Here is a 19,159-nt window from a genome sequence, read left to right on the forward strand (position 1 = left end):
CACAACACTATCGTCGCCATCCAACTAGACAGCTGTCCGACTAGCGCAGCGACGATGAGAGTCTTGCAGGAGATCGGCCACGTGGCTGGACGACGGAGAGAGATGACGGCGAGCAGCGACACAGCCAGGACCCAGGATCCGCAACAGCACCGCACCTCTGGTTCGGCCCCCCCTTATATACACCCCGGCGCGGCCAAGCCCCGCCTTTGGCCGTGCTCCCTTCCAGAACCTTCAAGCAGGTTCCCGGAGCTTCGACTGACTCCGCCTTTCACCTGAAAACCAGACACGCCCCCCTCATCATTAGGCATTACGTAATATACCCATAACCGCGATTACCCCTTCAGGCCGACAGGTGGCACCCTGTTATTACACATGCACGCATAATTACCATTATATTATTATACAAAATAAAGGCTTTTACTTTAGGTGTGATTTTTCTAGATGAGGAACAGGTGACTCAATTCTTAGAAAATTGTTAAGACAAACATGCTTTGGAAAAAATGCAACTTAACATTAGACAAGAAAAAGACCATGTCTATCATTATAAACACATATATAGGCCTCATGATACTTAAATACCTTTACAAAATCCTCCCATATAGACTTTTACAGATTGTAGGGGCAAGTGCTGTTAGCAAGCACTTGATTAAAGCCAGTTGATGTAGCAAGTGGTCAGCACTACACCTGATCACCTTTGTCTCCGCAAATGCTGATGTTTACACACGGCACCAGGTACTCATTTTAGACTTAGTCGACCTACGGCAGGCCCAGGACCGGTTTGGATATCCATCACTGATGTTGGCTGTGATGTGGAATCAAACTCAGGTTCATTGGGTTCACAGCGCAGTGGGCTGCCTATGATACCACCGCTCCCCACGTGGCGAGGAATCTAACTCTGGCAGCCAGCAGCATGCTAACCGCTCCCAACGAGATAGAAGTATAATGAGGTATGATACAAAGACAAAACCCCCCGTATAGCCTGTAACAGACTGTTGGTTGGGGCAAGTGCTCTTAGCGAGCACTTCTGAAAGCCAGAACGGCACACGAGGGGGTGGGTGGCCAGCGCCACGCCCAATCGCCATTGTCTCCCCAGTGGCGATGTTAACGCGCAGCATCAGGTACTCATTTAAGGCTGAGTCAACCTAGAGGAGGCCCAGGACCGGTTCAAAATAGTCGTCACTCGTGTTGGCCGCGAGCGGGAATCGAACTTGGGTCGCCAGGTTCGGAGCGCAGTGTGTTAACCGCTATATTACCGCTCCCCACTGTGTCTTTGGTATGATACTTACATACATTCACACACATACACGGGGGATTGATTAGCGATATCATGTATTCAGCGTCATAATTTTTTGTGGTTTATTATCATGAAGACATGTTTGTCAGGTGAAAATTATTTTCCTACAAAGTATGGAATGCAATGGATGTAAGTGCGATATTGCTACTAAATTATGATGAAAGCTGTTCTGTCCCCTAAACCATGAATAAACCCATAGTTGTCGGATGAATTAATTCAGTAACGGACTAGTAAGTATTGTAATTAAGTTTTATTAAAAGGACGCTAGACAGTTTTGTGAATTTCATGATAATGAATGAAGAGCATCGCACATGAGTCAGCGGCATAAATAACACATCCAGAAGTAATGATGAAATATTTATACAGTGAGTTATTGATTGTCGGAAATTGTGCGATTGCTCATAAGTAGCCAAAAATTGCAGTTTTTTTCGGCGTACACACATGTTTTCAATTCCGTATTGGCAGGCAATGCCTTTAACATACTGCTGTTTAAAAAAAATAATCTCTACCATTATAAATAGTTGAACAATATATATTTTTTTCAATTTAGACATATGAAGAATTTGGGGAGGCCTTTATCCAGCAGTGAATTGACCATGGGTAAATAACTCAAATAAACAATATAAAGCCTGCACAAAGAATACATTATGAAGTACAAAATACTGTATATGAAATAGGCATCCTATTCAATTCATTCTATATGATCAGAAATTGTGAAATGCCGTTGACACTGATCTAACACATGCAAGACAGTTTGTAGGCTGAGCACTGTTAATATGTAATGCTCAAAGCACAAGAGGGGAACACTTTCTGGCATTCCCAGCTATCTGAGCTGGTCTAAAGAGTTTTTTTTTCCATTTATGCTTATAAAGTATACATGCATGTAACGTGTGCTATGTCACGGTTAATTAGAATATCTCAGCAAATTTGACAAGAACACACACACACATTACAATGTACGGTATGTGACAAAGCACGTGATAAAACGCACTCCTGATCTTCACACTGTGAACCTTGTACACACATTAGTATTTGGTGACCTTAATCATCAGCAGCCATGCCCCAGCCACTGGTGGCTGAAGGCCTCCTCCGTAAGTTCTTCGCCATCCCTCTCGGGTGCTTGCGATGCGACGACTCGACCCGACCCCCCCTGCACACGAGGCTGTGTTCCTTCCTCGGTTGACGTGCTGACACCATTGGGCATCGTCTCTTCTCGTGGTGATGTCAACTAAGGGGTCGTCCATAAATTACGTCACGCGATTTTGGACGATTTTTGACCCCCCCCCCCCATCGTCACACGGCGTCACTAAAAAGTCAGACCCCCCCCCCTCAAATATGACGTCACAACGCTCTGCCCCCTCCCCCCCCCAAAAAAATAAAACATGCTTCAAATCGCTTTAAACTATTGTCATTGTAGTGCGTATTTAATGTGCCGCTGCACTCTGATGTTGTAGGAGAAAACATTCATTAAAAAGACTAATTAAGTAGAACGTGTTGTTTATGTTTATTTAAAGTTGCGTATTTTGATGCGACGTCACATTTCTCCCCCCCCCCTCCCCTCGTCACACATCGTCACAAATGTCTGACCCCCCCCCCCCACCACTAGGTGCGTGACGTCATTTATGGACAGGCCCCTAAGGGCCCAATGCCAAATTTGTTTCGCGAGAGTCAATATGTTGACGTCTCCAATTGGCGTTTGTCTTCTGTTCTGTGTGTTCCTCGTTGCGCCTGCAAGTGTAATCACAAGCGTGCGTGTATGTATGCATGTCGAACTTCTTTTGCGCTGTACGTGGTCAACCGTGCTAATCCGAGGCGCGAAAGCATGCGCCCCTCATTGCAACTTTGCACATGTTTTAGCTTTTGTTCCATTGTCAAAGTTTCCCAACTTCACGTCATATATCACAGCGGGTTATATGCACAGATTGCAATCATGCAGTGATAGTATAGTCGAATGGTTTGCATGTAATTCAATATCTATCGACATCATCATCAGCCATGACCAATCCACTGCTGGTCGAAGGCCTCCAAAATCCGTTATATATATTTTTTATCACGGTCTCACAACGCAAGATTCCATCTAGTTCCCGGCCACAAGCAAACAAGAGCACGCATGTAATGTCACTGTAATTAAATGTACGTTTCTAACTGGATAATTAATACGTTAAATTACTGTATATAGCTCTGCTATTTTGTACTGCAATTGCATGCATTGGGCACACAGAGGCAGTGCACACACATATATCTTGAGCAGTGATGTCATATTTCATGTCATTAACGACGCCGCAAGTGTAAAGCCAACGCGCTTCCAACAGCCTGAACAGCCACTGATCTCCCCGTGAGGTTTTTTTTTATCACGTTGATCCACTATTTACTATAAGACGCACCTCCAATTGCCATTAAACGAATGAACTGTAACAAAACCGTGCAATGATGTCACACATTACACGCGTTCACTGCACTGAAAAGCCAGCACATTGCGGATGGCAAACGGTATGAGCCTGCAATGATATGTGACAAGTTGTCGCTCTGTTAGGCATTGATTAATCTTATACCATTTTGTCTATGGCCACGTAGACAAAATGTTCTCTGTCGCGGAAACGAAGCAAGTCTGAGCCTGAATAGTGCTTGTGTTAGCCGACCACCATATTGGCATGGAACATTTAGCACCGCGGCGATATTGTTTGTGTAGTACATAAAACTAAACTATTTTTTTTATTTTACCAGATAAGGCCCACTGAGCTGTATAGATATTTTTCGAAAGAGACCTGGCCACAAATGATAGCTCAACGAAGTGGCTTATCACGTGGGAATTTTTAGCGGCCAAATACCCAAAACGCATGGTGACGTTGATTCTAAATGTGGAGGGGGGAAAAACCGGAGGACCCGGAGAAAAATCCACGCGACCACGGGGAGAGAGAGAGACACGCAAACTCCAAAAGTACAGGCATCAGGGTCGGTATCGAACCATACGACCTCCTGCATATCAGGCGAGGGAAGTAACATCTCGCACTACCTTGGCTCCCCATAAATAGCCAGTACAGCCCTCTTGTTAATCCCTTGCTGCTGCGGAGCGATGAGTCTCAGCAGGGGGCAGTGCAGCAAACATTCCTTGTTCCATTCTAGATTTAAAGCTTTCGTGACTGCAAGGATCCATACTCTTTGGTTCTATTCGGTAAAGTCACGTAGGTAAAAAAAATAAAACAACAAAAATCACGACGTTTCGGCCACAACACAAGCGGCCTTCATCAGGTGAAGGGACCAGACTATCTCGAGGACAGCGCTGGAGTGATAGTCTGGTCCCTTCACCTGATGAAGGCCGCTTGTGTTGTGGCCGAAACGTCGTGATTTTTGTCGTTTTATTTTTTTACCTAAGTGACTTTACCGAATAGAACCAAAGAGTATTCATTGTTCCACTCTACTGATATGCCTCAACGTCAACGCTCTTCGACTTTACCTGCCGACACCGACCAAGAAAGGTCACGTGACATCCACGACTGGCACGGTGTACGGAAGAGCGGGGGGGGGTGGCACTGTGCATTTGCGAGGATGCAAAACCGACAACACAAAAACACAACGACAATTCACTAGACAACTTGTGATGCCTAGGCTTTCGCGGTTGTGCTGTATAGCCCCCCACCCCCCGCCCCCCCCCGCGTGTTTTCTGGATGTACCGTGGTCACTTGTTGCATCATTATCATCATGATGATGGTCAGTGCGGGTTGGTGAAGGCGGGAGCAGTGACTTTGGAGCATATAAGGAGTGCACAAGAATGGATCAGTGTAACACGTAGGGCTTTGGCGACAAATATTATCCGTATTAGAGGTCGTTGGGTTATATCGCGTAAATATAAATGCGTCGTTAAACCTGCCACCACCCAACACAGTAAGGTTCGTCACGCGACAAACCTTACGTACCTTACTAATTGGCTGTGTCGGGTGGTGGCGGATTTTAACGACGCAAAAAAAAAATCTCTATTATGGACAACAATTAATGTTGCTGCACTTCCCACGGTTGCTAAAACATCACGTGATACAACCCGTAGACGCATCTGAGAGATGTCTGTTCATCAATGCATTCGTCAGCTCGATGTGGTTGAGTTGTATTTTCAAGAAAACAAGTTTTGGTTTACCTGTATATCTGCACAGTATTGTTTATTCAAAGTGCACATATGTCAGCCTACTTCATTTTACACATCAAACACCCGGCAGCAGATGAAAGCCATCTGCTGTGTTCACATGAATCATAATTGGATGAAAGAGATTGGGCCTTTCTGTCTTTATACGTAATGCATGAAAGCCCAACATGACCGTGGCTTAAAATATAATTAAAATAATTATTTAATTTTCCAAATGAAATGCTTATACACAGTGATGACACAATTTCAAAATGTTATTCTCAAGGTTTATTTATGACTTGCATAGAATAACATGAGAATCTAATACATGTTATGCAATTAAATCGTTCATATGCTCGACGTGCATATGTCAATAAATGTATTCGGTTGTGTGTATCATCATCAGCAATGCTCAATCCGTTGCTGGATGATGAAGGCTGACCCAAAGCCATCACTATATCTCAGTCCTGAAATGTGGTCATCCGTTTAGCGACTGTCCACTAACTGATTTAATCGTCGCTGGTTGTTTGTATATAATAATCGCATATGGTTTCCTACTTAAGTGAACGTTGAGAGGTGATCGCATACTGGTAAGAATGCCACGTTCCTCTAAAAGGGATCAGTCCTATACACGAGACAATTGTTCACTTGGCATTGAACGGTTATTCATTTTAATCAACACGAAGGACGCAACGCCGAGTTGACCGCTCACTGGGGATTTCAACTCTTGACCTTCACAAACCGCGAGCCGTCGTGCTTTAAGGACTACGCGCCAGCTGGCTGGATTATTCGTGCATAGAGTGCGACTCATCGCGAGAGGGAAACAAGAGGCTGGCGTGTTTGTTTTGTGGGAGTGTTTCCTACCGCTGCGTATAACGGTAGAGGCACTGTACACGCCAGGGCGTCATCAGTTTTCCCACCGATGCCTGAAGCTTGTGGCGTAGCTTGGTTGTCAGCCCCGTAGTTCACGGAGATTTGTGAAACCCCCAAAATGACTCGCTGGGCTACGAGGGGGCCAGGAGATGACAGCGTAGAAACCTGGGTTCGTGGACCTATCTGTGCGGACCTTTTAGGCGTGGCCCCTTAGTATGTGTGGGGGTTTATTCAGCTCCTCATATTGAGGAAGTGGCCAACTTATTCAAACGGAGGACTCCTCTGATAAAATACCCGAGGGACTCAATGATGATTTTGGATAAATGGCCTCATACTAAAGTAGTATTATACGTGATGTCCATTTTTAATTTGCTCCGATAATAAATAAAAACACTTGAGAAATGTTTAGCTAAGCCTTCTGTAAATGTTTATTTGAAGTCAGATGGCTCTCTGTAATCTAATGACCCCGTATAATCTTCGCTCGTTGGGTATAAAACCAAAGAAGAGAGCGGCGCGATGTTATTAAGATCATGGAGTCGTTCGTGGCTTGTAGGGACGTGTGGCCGTTGCAATTATTACGCTGAATGCGCTGTCCAGGGTGCTGATTTATACATATCCATAACAACAATATCATTATATTCTTGGTTATTTCGGTAAAGTCACGTAGAAGGGAAACAATACAATAATAAGAATATAAAACAATAAAATTCTCACGACGTTTCGACTGCAACACAAGCAATCATCATCAGGTGTGGAAACCACAGCAAGAAAATTTGAAAAAAGTGGCGTTTTTTTAACGTTAGCACCACGGAGAGCGATTTGGCAGTTTATTCAGATGGACGAGTCCATCTATGTTCGGAAAAGAGGAAGGGGGAGATGAAAATAATGGATGCGGTCTGAAAGCCACCGTAAGCGTGAACAATCAATTAAGACCCGAAATGGTTGATCAAATCCTTCCAATGATTGCTAAGCCAGAATCCATCTTCTCGGTTGCAATTGTCTGTGTTTGTATATGTGGATAGCCTCATGAACGAATCTCTCATGGTAGCCAGATGGCTTGCAAAGAACCTCTGTCTTGGAGAAGTCAATGTCATGTGAGTCTACTGAATTATAACAGTGATCTGCCACGGCCGAGGTGTTGGTCCTACCGTGTTTTAGGTCTGCTTTGTGTTCACGAATGCGGTCCGAAACATGTCGTTTGGTTTCTCCAATGTAACTACTACCACAGAGGCAACTTAGTTTGTAGACGCCAGGGTACTGTATGTCCGGAATCACATCTTTTACAGACGGAACCAGATCACGGATTTTATGTAATGTGTTGAATCGGACCTGGATCTTGTGTTTATTCAAGATTTTGGAGATCTTTTTTGTGATCCCCGCAATGTAGGGTAAAATTATGGTTTTAAAAGGCTCCTCAAGAGGGTCCTTCTTCATGGTTGGAGTGATAGCTTTGCGGATTTTGTAGTCGGAGTAACCATTAGCCTTAAGAGCTTGGTGTACGTGCTTGAGTTCACTGGCTATGTGTTCCTGGTCGGATATGCATTGGGCTCTATGGTGCAGAGTCTTGATGAGGGAATTCTTCTGGGATGGATGGTGGTGGGAATCCGGTTTCAGGTAAGCATCCGTATGGGTAGCTTTCCTGTAGACAGAGTGGCTCATTGAACCATCAGGATAAATTTGAAACTGACGCCATCCAGACTGCCACTCTGCACCCAACCTTATGGAAGAGGTACGTGGATGACACTTTTGTCATCTGGCCACATGGTCGGCCTGCTCTAGACCAATTCCTCAACCACATCAATTCCATACACCCAGTCATCAGATTTACCATGTAAGTCGAAAAAGATGGCAAATTACCTTTTTTGGATGTCCTAATAAAAAAGAGACCTGATGGTTAAAAAAACGCCACTTTTTTCAAATTTTCTTGCAGTGGTTTTCACACCTGATGATTGCTTGTGTTGCAGTCGAAACGTCGTGAGAATTTTATTGTTTTATATTTGTATTATTTTATTGTTTCCCTTCTACGTGACTTTATCGAAAAAAACAAGAATATGAATCCCTGAAGTCATGAACGCTTTAAATCAAAACAATATCATTAATTGGTGCGCGGGCAGGAATAACTTAAAATCAAACATAAACCCGTCACGAGTGTTCACCTTTATAGATTTAACATGCATAAGTATACATTAATATGAATAATATCACGATTTATTCACGTTACAAATACCGTGTTTATCATGAATACTTTTCAATAGCTATAACTGTTGAGTATACTCGCATAGGACTATACCGTATGTGGGTATAGCTTTACAAATACCAGGTTTGTATGACTTTTTTGCAGTATTAATACTTTAAAAAGATGTTCTTTTATTAAATACATCACAGAAAATTAACAGGGGACAAGAGCTTAGGCAATACTCTGGTATTTAAACTTTACATTTGTTCAGTAGTTTATACCTGTGGAAGAGCCAATTGTTGTTTTTATTCATGTGCTATGGCGAATGCTACAACATCACTGCAGTGCTTCGTTTATATCAACACACACACAACCTATAGAAACCGCCAGTTTGTTTTTCACAGGTACCTGGGGGGTAACATGCAGACCTCAACGCAAGGAGAAAGTGCCTTCTGTGAGAACACAGAGCCAATCAAAGCCACTGCACAGCACGTGTCTGCATGCGCCTCTCTTTTCATTTAATAAACAATTACTGCACGCGCCGAATGTACCTTCAACAGCTATGCGATCAGAAGATTGGTTATTTGTGGATAATCCCGCAGAAGCCACGGCGGCAAGAAATGAAAGCATAAACTTTCCCACGACATCCTTCAAGGACCCGCTGTCTTACCATACTCTTTCGACTGCGATCTTTTTAGCTGCGTGTGAATGAGTTAATATGTTGCTCCTACCTGTTGAGTGAGATGTAAACTAAATTATTCGTATGATGTTGTCTTTCTCGCGGTTGTTCTGCTGCTGTGTTGCTCTCCGATGTGTTCTCTGGTTGTAACCGCGTATTGTTGGGGGCACGATGCCCGACGTTTCGCGCCACCCGCTGGGAGCTTCTCGGGAACTCGAAGGAGTTCCCAGCACGTGTAGCGAAACGTCGACCCGAGGAAGCATTAGAAAGATTTGAGTTGAGTACCTCGTTTAAACTAAGCAGGTACTCGGCTGTTATTTGCCAAGTAATGTGACAGCGACATTGTGAACTTCCCGAGCTATGCAACAGCCTCTTATTAATGACACAGCCTCTTGCCTACAATGAATGTCCGGGTTCTCGGAATGATGAATATTATATGAACTACTGCAAAGGTTATTATCACATTGTAATGAGTGGATGATGCATCGACAAATATATATAAAGGTGATACGGAAATTATAACTTACATAGCAATTTATAAGGGCTGTATCCTCTGTTATTATGCAATACTTTATATAACCTCTCACATGTGCATGCAGAGAACAACCTTTGTTGTACCACGGTGCAGGTGCAGAGATTCATGACATAGAGAAGAGCATTGTGGTGTGTCTGCGCCTGTATGTCAATAGCCGTACTTTTCTGTATATTCACACAATCGATCTGCGGTCGATGGACAACGAAAAAAACTTCAGGCTGGAAAAAAAACCACCTGTACAAAGACACACGCAGCCAACCCGATTAATCTTTGACTTCATGAAACAGATGCACCTCCTGTCCCCCGCCCATCATCGCCATCACCTCCTACTCCGCCTACTCCTCCTCCTACTCTGCTCCCACGCACGGATGGGAAGGGTCATGCATACGTGCGCGTCTCTGGCTGTGGGATAGTCACAGGGTACACGGCGAGGGCTGACTGCTGCCGTATTCGTTGCAGGGCGTATTAGCGGGCATCAGTCTTCCCCGTGCGGAGTCGCTGCGTGTGACAACCTCTGGACGTTGCGCTAGCGTTGGAAACTTCTCCGTTACAGCAACTTCCTGGCGGTGCGTGATTGTGTCTTTTGTAATTTGACATCACACCTAGTTTTACGTGAATGTACTTTTAGCAAAAAAAATTCTTCGGCGTGTATTATTTCAAAGCACGTCGTGGTTTGCAATTGCAAGTGTTCCATTCAGAGTATGTAAGTAATTTCCAAATGTCGTTTCATTATACTTTTAAGTATTTTTAATGGCATTAGCGCAGTGGCATGCCATATTAAGTGTAGGCATCACGCAAATAGTTACCTAAAGTTAGAATGGCTATATTTATTTGAACAATTTTGGTGCGTTAAAATATTGTTTGCAAACAAATACACTTTCACTCGTAGTTGCACATAAGCATAAGAGCTTAATGTCAGAGCTAATTAAACCGGTTTAATGTATACCGTTTATATTATGCGAATATATGTTTCGAGTGCATTTACTCGATGTATTCATTCATATTAATACTATAATTTGCTTATCCAGGAAAGCTTGAGTCTCAAGACTGTTCTTTCATGAGATTCCTTTCAGGCCAATTCTACAAATGTGTTCGGCATGTGGTTAAAAAATTAGAGTACCTGGAGACAACCCACGCATGTCAGAGGATAACAGTTAGCAAATTGATCTCCGATTAGCATGGTTGGCTACGTACTGTGCGAAAGAACTTCAACATACATATGTATATGTATATATGTTGCGGCACTGCCATCTTTTGGCTACCTCGCAACCCAAGCCTATAACACCTGTTAAATCCCGAGTCAGTCGCCCTACTAAGTAAAAAAGAAACAAGGTACAACCCTGCTTAGCTTCTGATAACTGACATGATCTGGCACTTTTAAGTTGATTTGCTCATAGGAAAATTGAATTAGCTATACAATACAGGGTGATGATCTATGTATACATGCGCCACAAATATAATAGGGGTAAATTCGAGATAAAGCAACATTTTAATTCAGAGCGTCCACATGTCTCTCACCAATCGCTATATAAGTATGCAGTCTTCTGTAAGATACGGAGGTCCATGGCTTCAACAATATTCGGTCACCTGTTGAGTAGAAAGTAAATCGGTCATCAGAAATCAGTAGTCCCCCCGCTCCCTTACATTGCGGTTTGTGCTCCGTATCGGGCTCTTATTCAATTATAATAAAAACATAAAAAATTACATCTGTTGGTTATTTTCCAATGAATGTCCCTATATGAAGTGCAGACATTGCATGTATATCGAGCTGTGAATTGTGCAAATAAACAAGCCTCCGGTATTGCTTCAGCTTAGATGAGTTGTGACGGTTGCACTGGTGTAGGTTTTCAAGGGCCGACCTTTGCTGGAAGCAATTTGTTGGATTGACCAAGCTCTGGCGCTGGGATTTGACCTGGTCTGGTCTGGACCAGAATATAATGGAGTGCCTTGGCAAGCTAACCTCTTTAGGTCCACTGCAAGAGAGTCGCCGCTCCCGCAAGTTCGTTCTGCTCATCGTGTTCGTGGCGCTGCTGCTTGACAACATGCTACTCACCGTCGTGGGTAGGTGGGGCGATTCATCGTCATAATACTGATCCCTCTGTGCACCCAGCTACCTGGAGTTTCATTCCTGGCCACGGCTAGCATCAGTGGCCAGTGGACTGGTCCTGAGTCCCCTTTTTCACCGATCTGCACTGACCAGTGCGGTGATATATGGTCAAACAACCCCCATGATCCACACACAGTGGGGAGGCCATCAATCAGCAGTGGATTGATATATTATTTTAAGACACGTTTGACAGCTAACAATAGCATATATCTTGGTGGTGCATCTTGTTTGGAGTTGTTCTTGATATATTGGTAAAATGTAAATACAATGCCTTGCATTGGATCAATACATCTTTACATCTTTATTCATTAGGCTGAGGCACAGCTGCATCACACTGAGCAGAGGAGCACAATAAGGTGGTATTGAAAAGACGCGTCGCTGTTTGAACGTTCCAAGGCCGAGCTCAGAGCTCACCTGCCCCACGTACACCAAGCAAAAATAATGCGAGCTGCATTAAGTAGAGGCGGCATGCATAGTGGCCACTGAAAGAGGCTTTGCGTACGAGCGACTTTACTCCGTAAGAAGTTCAGGGCAAGTTATCCTGTTTCAGGACATTGAGATACAGATGCATTTAAATACGAGATCAATCCAAATTGTATTGTATTCTTAAAAAGAATAATACATCATTTTTTTAATTTGTATATGATACATATGTCAAAAAATATAAAATGTGTAAAGTGATTTTGTGCCAGTCATGGCTTTAATAACCAGTCGCCAAGACATTCCTCAGAGAAAGATGAAGTCCGACATATAAACTCGTACTAAGGCTGAGTGTCTGAGGCTGTCAGACAAACATCTGAAAACATTGTTAATGAAGAGGAAAATACTTCAATATGAGGCACGCTGCACCAGGGTTCACGCCAACACCACGACACCACTGCACTCATCTCACCATCTCCGACGTGAAACTTTAATTCCGAGGAGTGACAGAACAATAATAGTTCCCCTCCTCCCTCCGCAGTGCCAATTGTCCCCAGCTACCTGTACGCCATCGAGCATCCAGACGAGCATCCGCGGAACGACAGCGGGCAGCTGCTCGCTCCAATCGCCGCTCCGCACGCGGCCACAGCCACGGACGACGGTGGCCCCAGCCAGGCCCAGGGGGGTCAGGAGGGGTCGCAGGAGCCCCAGGAACCCAGCCCTAGCCCGGGTTCCCCGACGCCGGACCCCTGCAGCAGGCGACGCTCCCGGCACCACCGCAGCACGGGGTCGAACCCGGGCGGCAGTGCGTTGAACGACTCGTTGTGCGACATGGACGTCGCGGCCCTGCTCAACGAGAACGTGCGAGTCGGCCTGCTCTTCGCTGCCAAGGCCACGGTGCAGCTTCTCGCGAATCCCTTCATCGGCCCCCTGACAAACAGGTGATGCACAACGACAAAGACGCCAACGACGAATGTCACTGCGGTCAATGGTGTTGTTGGTTTTTTTTTAAGGTGCAGCCCTGCAATTTCGTGCCCACGCCACTGCTGGTGGAAGGGCCTCCGATTGAGGGAGATCTAGAGAGTCATCCAGACATCTAATCCAGATGTCTTGGAATAGGTGGGAATACCCACACCTGACGCCATTATACATGTCCTGATGATCAAATAATAATTATGTGTGCTCATGTATACCGTTGGGAGGACAGAGATGGGAGGATTTAAGAAACCTGTAACATTGTTTCAACTGCTGCGCCTGGAGATAAATTTGGACGCGGCAAAATGCATTGTTGTGCTGTGTTTCTATGCTACCACGTCTCTACTCCCCCATATTCACCAACCTGTACTGACCGACTTGGGGAAGTATGGCGTGGGAAGACCCTCATCCAGCAGTGGATTGACAACATGAGCTGGACATGTGCATGTTGTAGCTGAAGTGCAGTGGTTAACACACTCCACTACGAATCCCGGAACCTGAGTTCGATTCCCGACCAGGGGCTGAAGTCCATTGCAAGACACATCTTGAGTGGTACCCGGCCCCACTTTACCACCATGCATTAACCAGCAAGGTGAAGTATGGTCAAACAACACCCATGACCATCGTGGCGTGGGGGAGGCCTTCATCCAGTAAGCGGTTTACAGAGGGCTGCAATAAAGTGCCGTTATTAAGCATCACATTTCACAAAGGGGTTGTGGTTCTAGTACCACCTTGTGTTTGTGCAATGCTAAGTGCTCATATTGGAGTTGACCTGAGGTAGGCTAGGACAAGTTCGGGTTTCAATTGCTATTGGCGTGCCTGTCCAGGATTTGGATTATGGGTAAAGTGAGACCACTATGCCATTGCAGTTTCCATTAACTTTTTATTCCATCACAAATCTAAATGCACTGCGGAACACATGCACACATCTGCAACTCTATATTTATCCCAAATTACATCCAAGGAGGACTTGAACTGCCATTTTAAACAAACACAGCTTCCTACGATGTGTGTAAATGTGAGTTTATGAATAGCATCCCATTAAAGTCTCTGACCATTTGTTTAAAACATTAATTGCAGTATTTATTATTATTTGAGGGATATTGCTGTGGTGTCATGCCTAGCACACTGAACCTGCCATCCAAAATAATGGGAACGTTCAATTACATAAATCCTCCCATCTCTGTCCACCCAGCAGTAAAAATGGGTAGACCAAAGTTAATTGGTCTGCAGGTCACGTGCGGTGGAGTCAAATTTGGATACTCCCGCCTCTTCCACGATGTGTGCCCAGTTTGGAGACGTGGGCCAACATACCCTCTAGAACAGTGCTTCTTAACCTGGGGTGCACGCACACCCCCGTGGGGGTGCGAGACGTGGCCAGATTTTATTTAGAAGGTAAACCATCGAGACACAAATTAAGCACGGGCACGTTAGTACAACTACTTTGTTTAATCAAACCTGTGGATGTATCCACATTGCACGTGTTTCACGATTGAGAACCAAAGGGGTGCAAGGCTACAGTAAAGTTTAAGAACCACTGCTCTAGTGGGAGGCCCTTCCATCAGCAGTGGTATGAGTAAAGAAATTGCAGGGCTGCACCTTTACCCTCTCTTTTACACCTGCTCACTTTAAATTCAGCGGTGGCTTGCATCTCCGGGGCGGGTTAAACTTACTGACACAACCTCGGGGTTTCAAGTCTCAGGCCGCCGTGGGCCGGTGGAGTAATGGTCCCGAGGATGCGATGGCAGTGACTTCATTGCTCAAGAGGTTTCTCCATCAGACGGGCACATGGAGTCCATGCAGCTTCCCAGGAGAGCTTGGCTTTGCCCAGAACCCAGCGCTGGTGCATTATTAGGTGTTTGTCTTCGCATTCCAATTGTCAATTAATCCACCTGCACGCTTCACCCGAGACTGGATTACCCCGGGTCTAGTTTGTGGCTTTGTCACTGCATATAAGTAAAATGCAATATGCCAGAAGCATTTTTAGAATTTTACTTTTAATATAAATGTGTCTATTTAGTTAGAGTGTTTGATTATAGAAGTGGTGGTCGATTACTCAATAGCCTTTATTAGATGTCTATGTGTAAGCCTATTTAAAATCTGGTCATTGATGTGTATGTGCTGTGAAGAAGGACGACTGCCCGAAACGTCACCTATTAAAACAAATAATCGAAGGCTGTGTTATTGCCGAATATATTTTTTTCCTTTTAAAAGTGATTGCTTTTGCAGTGCTAAATATTCTTATTCATTGGATCAAGGTACTGTAAATTGTTTGCGAGGTTCAATATAGCGTATTCACTGGGTGTGTTATGAACCGTGTGATGTATATGAGCAAACCAAACTATTCAGAGTTTTTGCTTCAATTGTGCACAATATTTATTTTGCCACAATATTTAACGGTGTTTTTTGTTTAAATTAAATAATGTACTTGTAACCAATTGCTGCAGTTTGGAAACCTCATCCACAATCATATGAAATCTCATTACTATAATGGATTTGATTTGTTCCATCGGGTTCAGCCAGTTTCCTGGCTCTTTTACAAGGGAGATCCGTGGTGCATGAGCAAAGTAGCAATTATTTTTAAAATTAATTTAATAAAAGTCCTATTAGCGAGTACCGATATATACCTGCACGGTGTGGGCAACACCATGCACAGCCACCTTTGTCTCCCGAGTGCTGATGTTTACACACCGCACCAGGTACTCATTTATGGATAAGTCGACCTAGAGGAGGCCAAGGACTGGTTCAGGTATCACTTGCCACTCATGTTAGCCATCAGCAGGATTTGAACCCAGATGCCCAGGTTCAAAGGGCATGCCATTAACCACTACACCACCGTAGAAGTACAACACAATGGATTTTGCTCCACAGCTCTCTGCCGCCCACAAAGTAGTGTTTGTTTATTCCACTGTAGTTGCTATTTTGTGTCCTGTAAACGTTTATAATACAACTTTATTTTCCAAGACAAACAGAGTCCAGACTTTCGCAGGAGAGTCCTCTCTGAAATGTTTGGCCAATTTCTTATTCGTAATACTTTTATCTAGTGATTAATGCCATTTATTCGTCATATATAAAAGTGTTAATATGTTTACAAACGGTTGCATTGTGAAGAGTATTTAAGGCATGCAATAAATAATGTTGATATGTCGTGAATATTATTGCATACAGAATAATTTCTGTCACAGATTTGTTTTTTTTTACATAGGTCAAAGGTAATAGTTAACACATACTGTAGGACATGGTGAATACCATAGGTCTCTGCTTACATTCAGTCAGAATTAGCTGTAAGCATTTAAAATACATATTACGCAGATACTGCATATTGTTTATAAGAGTTTCGCTTCCAAATTGTGCGGGCTTTTTGATTGCATGGAGGCATGTGTGTGATCGTGGTCAATCACCTGGAAAAACAACCAAATCTCGCACCTCGAATGTACTGTGCCCTTGCAGGGTGGGATACCACTCGCCTATGTTTGCTGGCTTCATCATCATGTTCCTTTCAACGATCAGTAAGTGACAGCACAAAGGCACACAATTCAAGCACGGGGCTCACGAGAAGCCCCCCCCCCTCCCCCCCCCCCAAAAAAAATAAAAACCCCACACCAATACATTTATAAATAAACAAACCAACCAGTTAATATCCATTTGGACTGCACCGCTTTTGCCCGCAAGGATCGTCTTCGATGGACATCTTGGCTGCTGGGAGAAATCCGCCATCGCCCTTCTATTCAGCGGACCCCCTGTCGACAATTTTCTTTTTTTTTGGTAGCAGAAAAAAAAAGAACCCGTTTCCGCCCGTTGGCGTTTGTCTGCCACGCAGACACAAAGAGATCCGACAGCTTGGCTTTAGTTTGCGCAAATTGTCCCCAATTACGGCGCAGATTATGGTTTAATGTGGGGGGGGGGAGAGGGGGGTGGGAAATGCTGTGAAAATCATCGACCTTGTTTCAATTATTAGCAACTGGCATCCACCCACGTGACCTTCTCAGCGAATGCACAGCGCAACAAACATTCGGCGTGCACCTCCACTTTTGTAATTCGATTGTGGTTTCAAATGCTCACAAAGCTTACAATTTATTCCAAGTGTGTGAGTGTGTGTTTTTTTTTTGGAGTGCTCGGTTTTTGTTGTTGGTCTTCTAGTTATTCAGCCTAGCAAGTGGCTCGACACAACGAGGCGCATGCATGCGTCATGGGATGCTCATGGAAATGATCATACTGATGAGGCAGGCTTTCAATAAATGTGAAAGTTTTAACTGTTTAATTCTGTAGAATCCTCTCACGACCTTCCACACAGGCATCGAGGCTGTATATAAAACATAAACGACGATGACATTGTGGTTTATATCATCATACAAGAACATTGGTGGAATCCTGTGGGATGCTTCTAAACACGCTCTAAACATCAAATGATTGCAGTCCAAATAGATGCTATCGGATTTTGTTTTTTGCACCGTGAACTTCGCTGACCTCAATTAATCTGAAATGCATCTCCCGTAGAGGAAATTAGATCAGTCTTCTTTTTTCATAGAGCTGGATACGCAATCTGAAGTTGGGTCGATCGTGTCTGTGTCGAGGACAGTGGATGATATCGCGCTGAGCACCCGCAAGCCTCTGGCTGTGTGCGTGTTGTTAAGTGTGGCCTGACTCAGGATGTGGGCTGGGTGGCTGAGAGGTTCAATGCGCTTCAGATTTAGATCCATTTAGTTCCATTTATTTGGGATAGCCCTGTGAGCCATTCGGCTCTTGAATCGGGTGCAACCGCAACAAACAAAAAAAATATGAACAAGAAAACATCTTCAAGTGACTACGTGTGACTGTGCAAACAGATAATCCAGGAAAAAACATCAAAACATTCCTGAAATAGCACCGTACACCAACTCTGTGTGCAAAAATCCCAGTGGGATGCAAGTCAAACAACAACAACAACAACCACAAAACAACTAAGATTAAGGCAATCAGTCTAACTCCGTACTACAATAAACAAAAACATGGCCAAACCAAAAAAACTTTTCCAAATCACCAAAATAAAAGCCATAAATGCAATGTAACAGTGATCATATGGACTGTGACCGAATTTTTAACAATAAACTACATAAATAACATGTAACACCAAACCCTAGAGCCATATTTTAGGCCACTGAATAGCAGTGGCAGCTAGGGGTGTACAACTCCTCTAGAGCAGTTTTGAGTGAAGATCTCATAGGTAGTGCTACAAGTTGCAGTTTATTGGCAATAGCATTCCAGACCCTGGGGGCATCAATAGCAAAGGCCCTTCCTCCGGTTTTTGTACGGCAATAGGGAATGTGAAGCTGGTAAATGAGCGAAGACCTGAGGTCAAATTTGTTCTTTGAAACAGAGAGGAGATCCAGTAGGTAGTCTGCGGATTTTTTTTGTAAGTACATCGTGAATAAATAAGATCTGGTGCACAAGCCGTTGAACATTAAGAGATGTTAAGTTTGACCCATTGTAAAGATCACAGTGGTGAGTCCTATATGGGCAGTTCAATGCAAATCTTGAGGCCGAGTGATAGATGGAATCAAGCTTCTTCAGTACAGTACTTGGGGCTGATTTATACACGATGTCATAGTAGTCAAGTAGAGGCAGTATAGTAGCTTTTACCAATTCCAAACGGAACATTGGGGGGAAGCAGTGCTTGTGTCGATACAGAAAACCAATTTTTATTTTTGTCTTTTTACCAATATAATCAATGTGATTTTCAAAATTCAGTTTTGAATCCAGGATGACCCCAAGATACTTATAGATCTTGACTTGCTCTATTTTATAATTATTTAAGGAATGTAATTGGGGAAAAATAACTTCCTGCTTTAGTCCCGGTGAGAAGCATAGCACCTTGGTTTTGGAGGTATTCAGGACTAGTTTAAGAGCAATTAGCTGATGTTGTAGTTTGTTGAAATCACCCTGGAGCTTAGCAATCACGTCATCCGGAGAGCGGCCAGCAGTAATCAGTATCGTGTCATCTGCAAAA

The 19,159-nt window shown here is 43.9% G+C and overlaps 1 protein-coding gene across 1 annotated transcript in view; it reads left to right on the forward strand.

Moving 5' to 3' along the window:
* Positions 1 to 9,969: 9,969 nt before the first annotated feature.
* LOC116941285 (synaptic vesicular amine transporter-like) overlaps positions 9,970 to 19,159 on the forward strand; it is a 33,491-nt gene continuing 24,301 nt past the window's right edge. Inside the window, exons 1-4 of the mRNA XM_032952171.2 lie at positions 9,970 to 10,237; positions 11,515 to 11,732; positions 12,740 to 13,139; positions 16,624 to 16,682. Of these exons, the coding sequence (XP_032808062.2) occupies positions 11,609 to 11,732; positions 12,740 to 13,139; positions 16,624 to 16,682 (583 nt within the window). The 5' untranslated portion in view covers positions 9,970 to 10,237; positions 11,515 to 11,608. The remainder of the gene's footprint in view (positions 10,238 to 11,514; positions 11,733 to 12,739; positions 13,140 to 16,623; positions 16,683 to 19,159) is intronic.

The sequence above is a fragment of the Petromyzon marinus genome, chromosome 11 (genome assembly GCF_048934315.1).
Source record: "Petromyzon marinus isolate PM22_M1 ecotype Great Lakes invasive population chromosome 11, UKy_Petmar_22M1.pri1.0, whole genome shotgun sequence".
Lineage (NCBI taxonomy): Eukaryota > Metazoa > Chordata > Hyperoartia > Petromyzontiformes > Petromyzontidae > Petromyzon > Petromyzon marinus.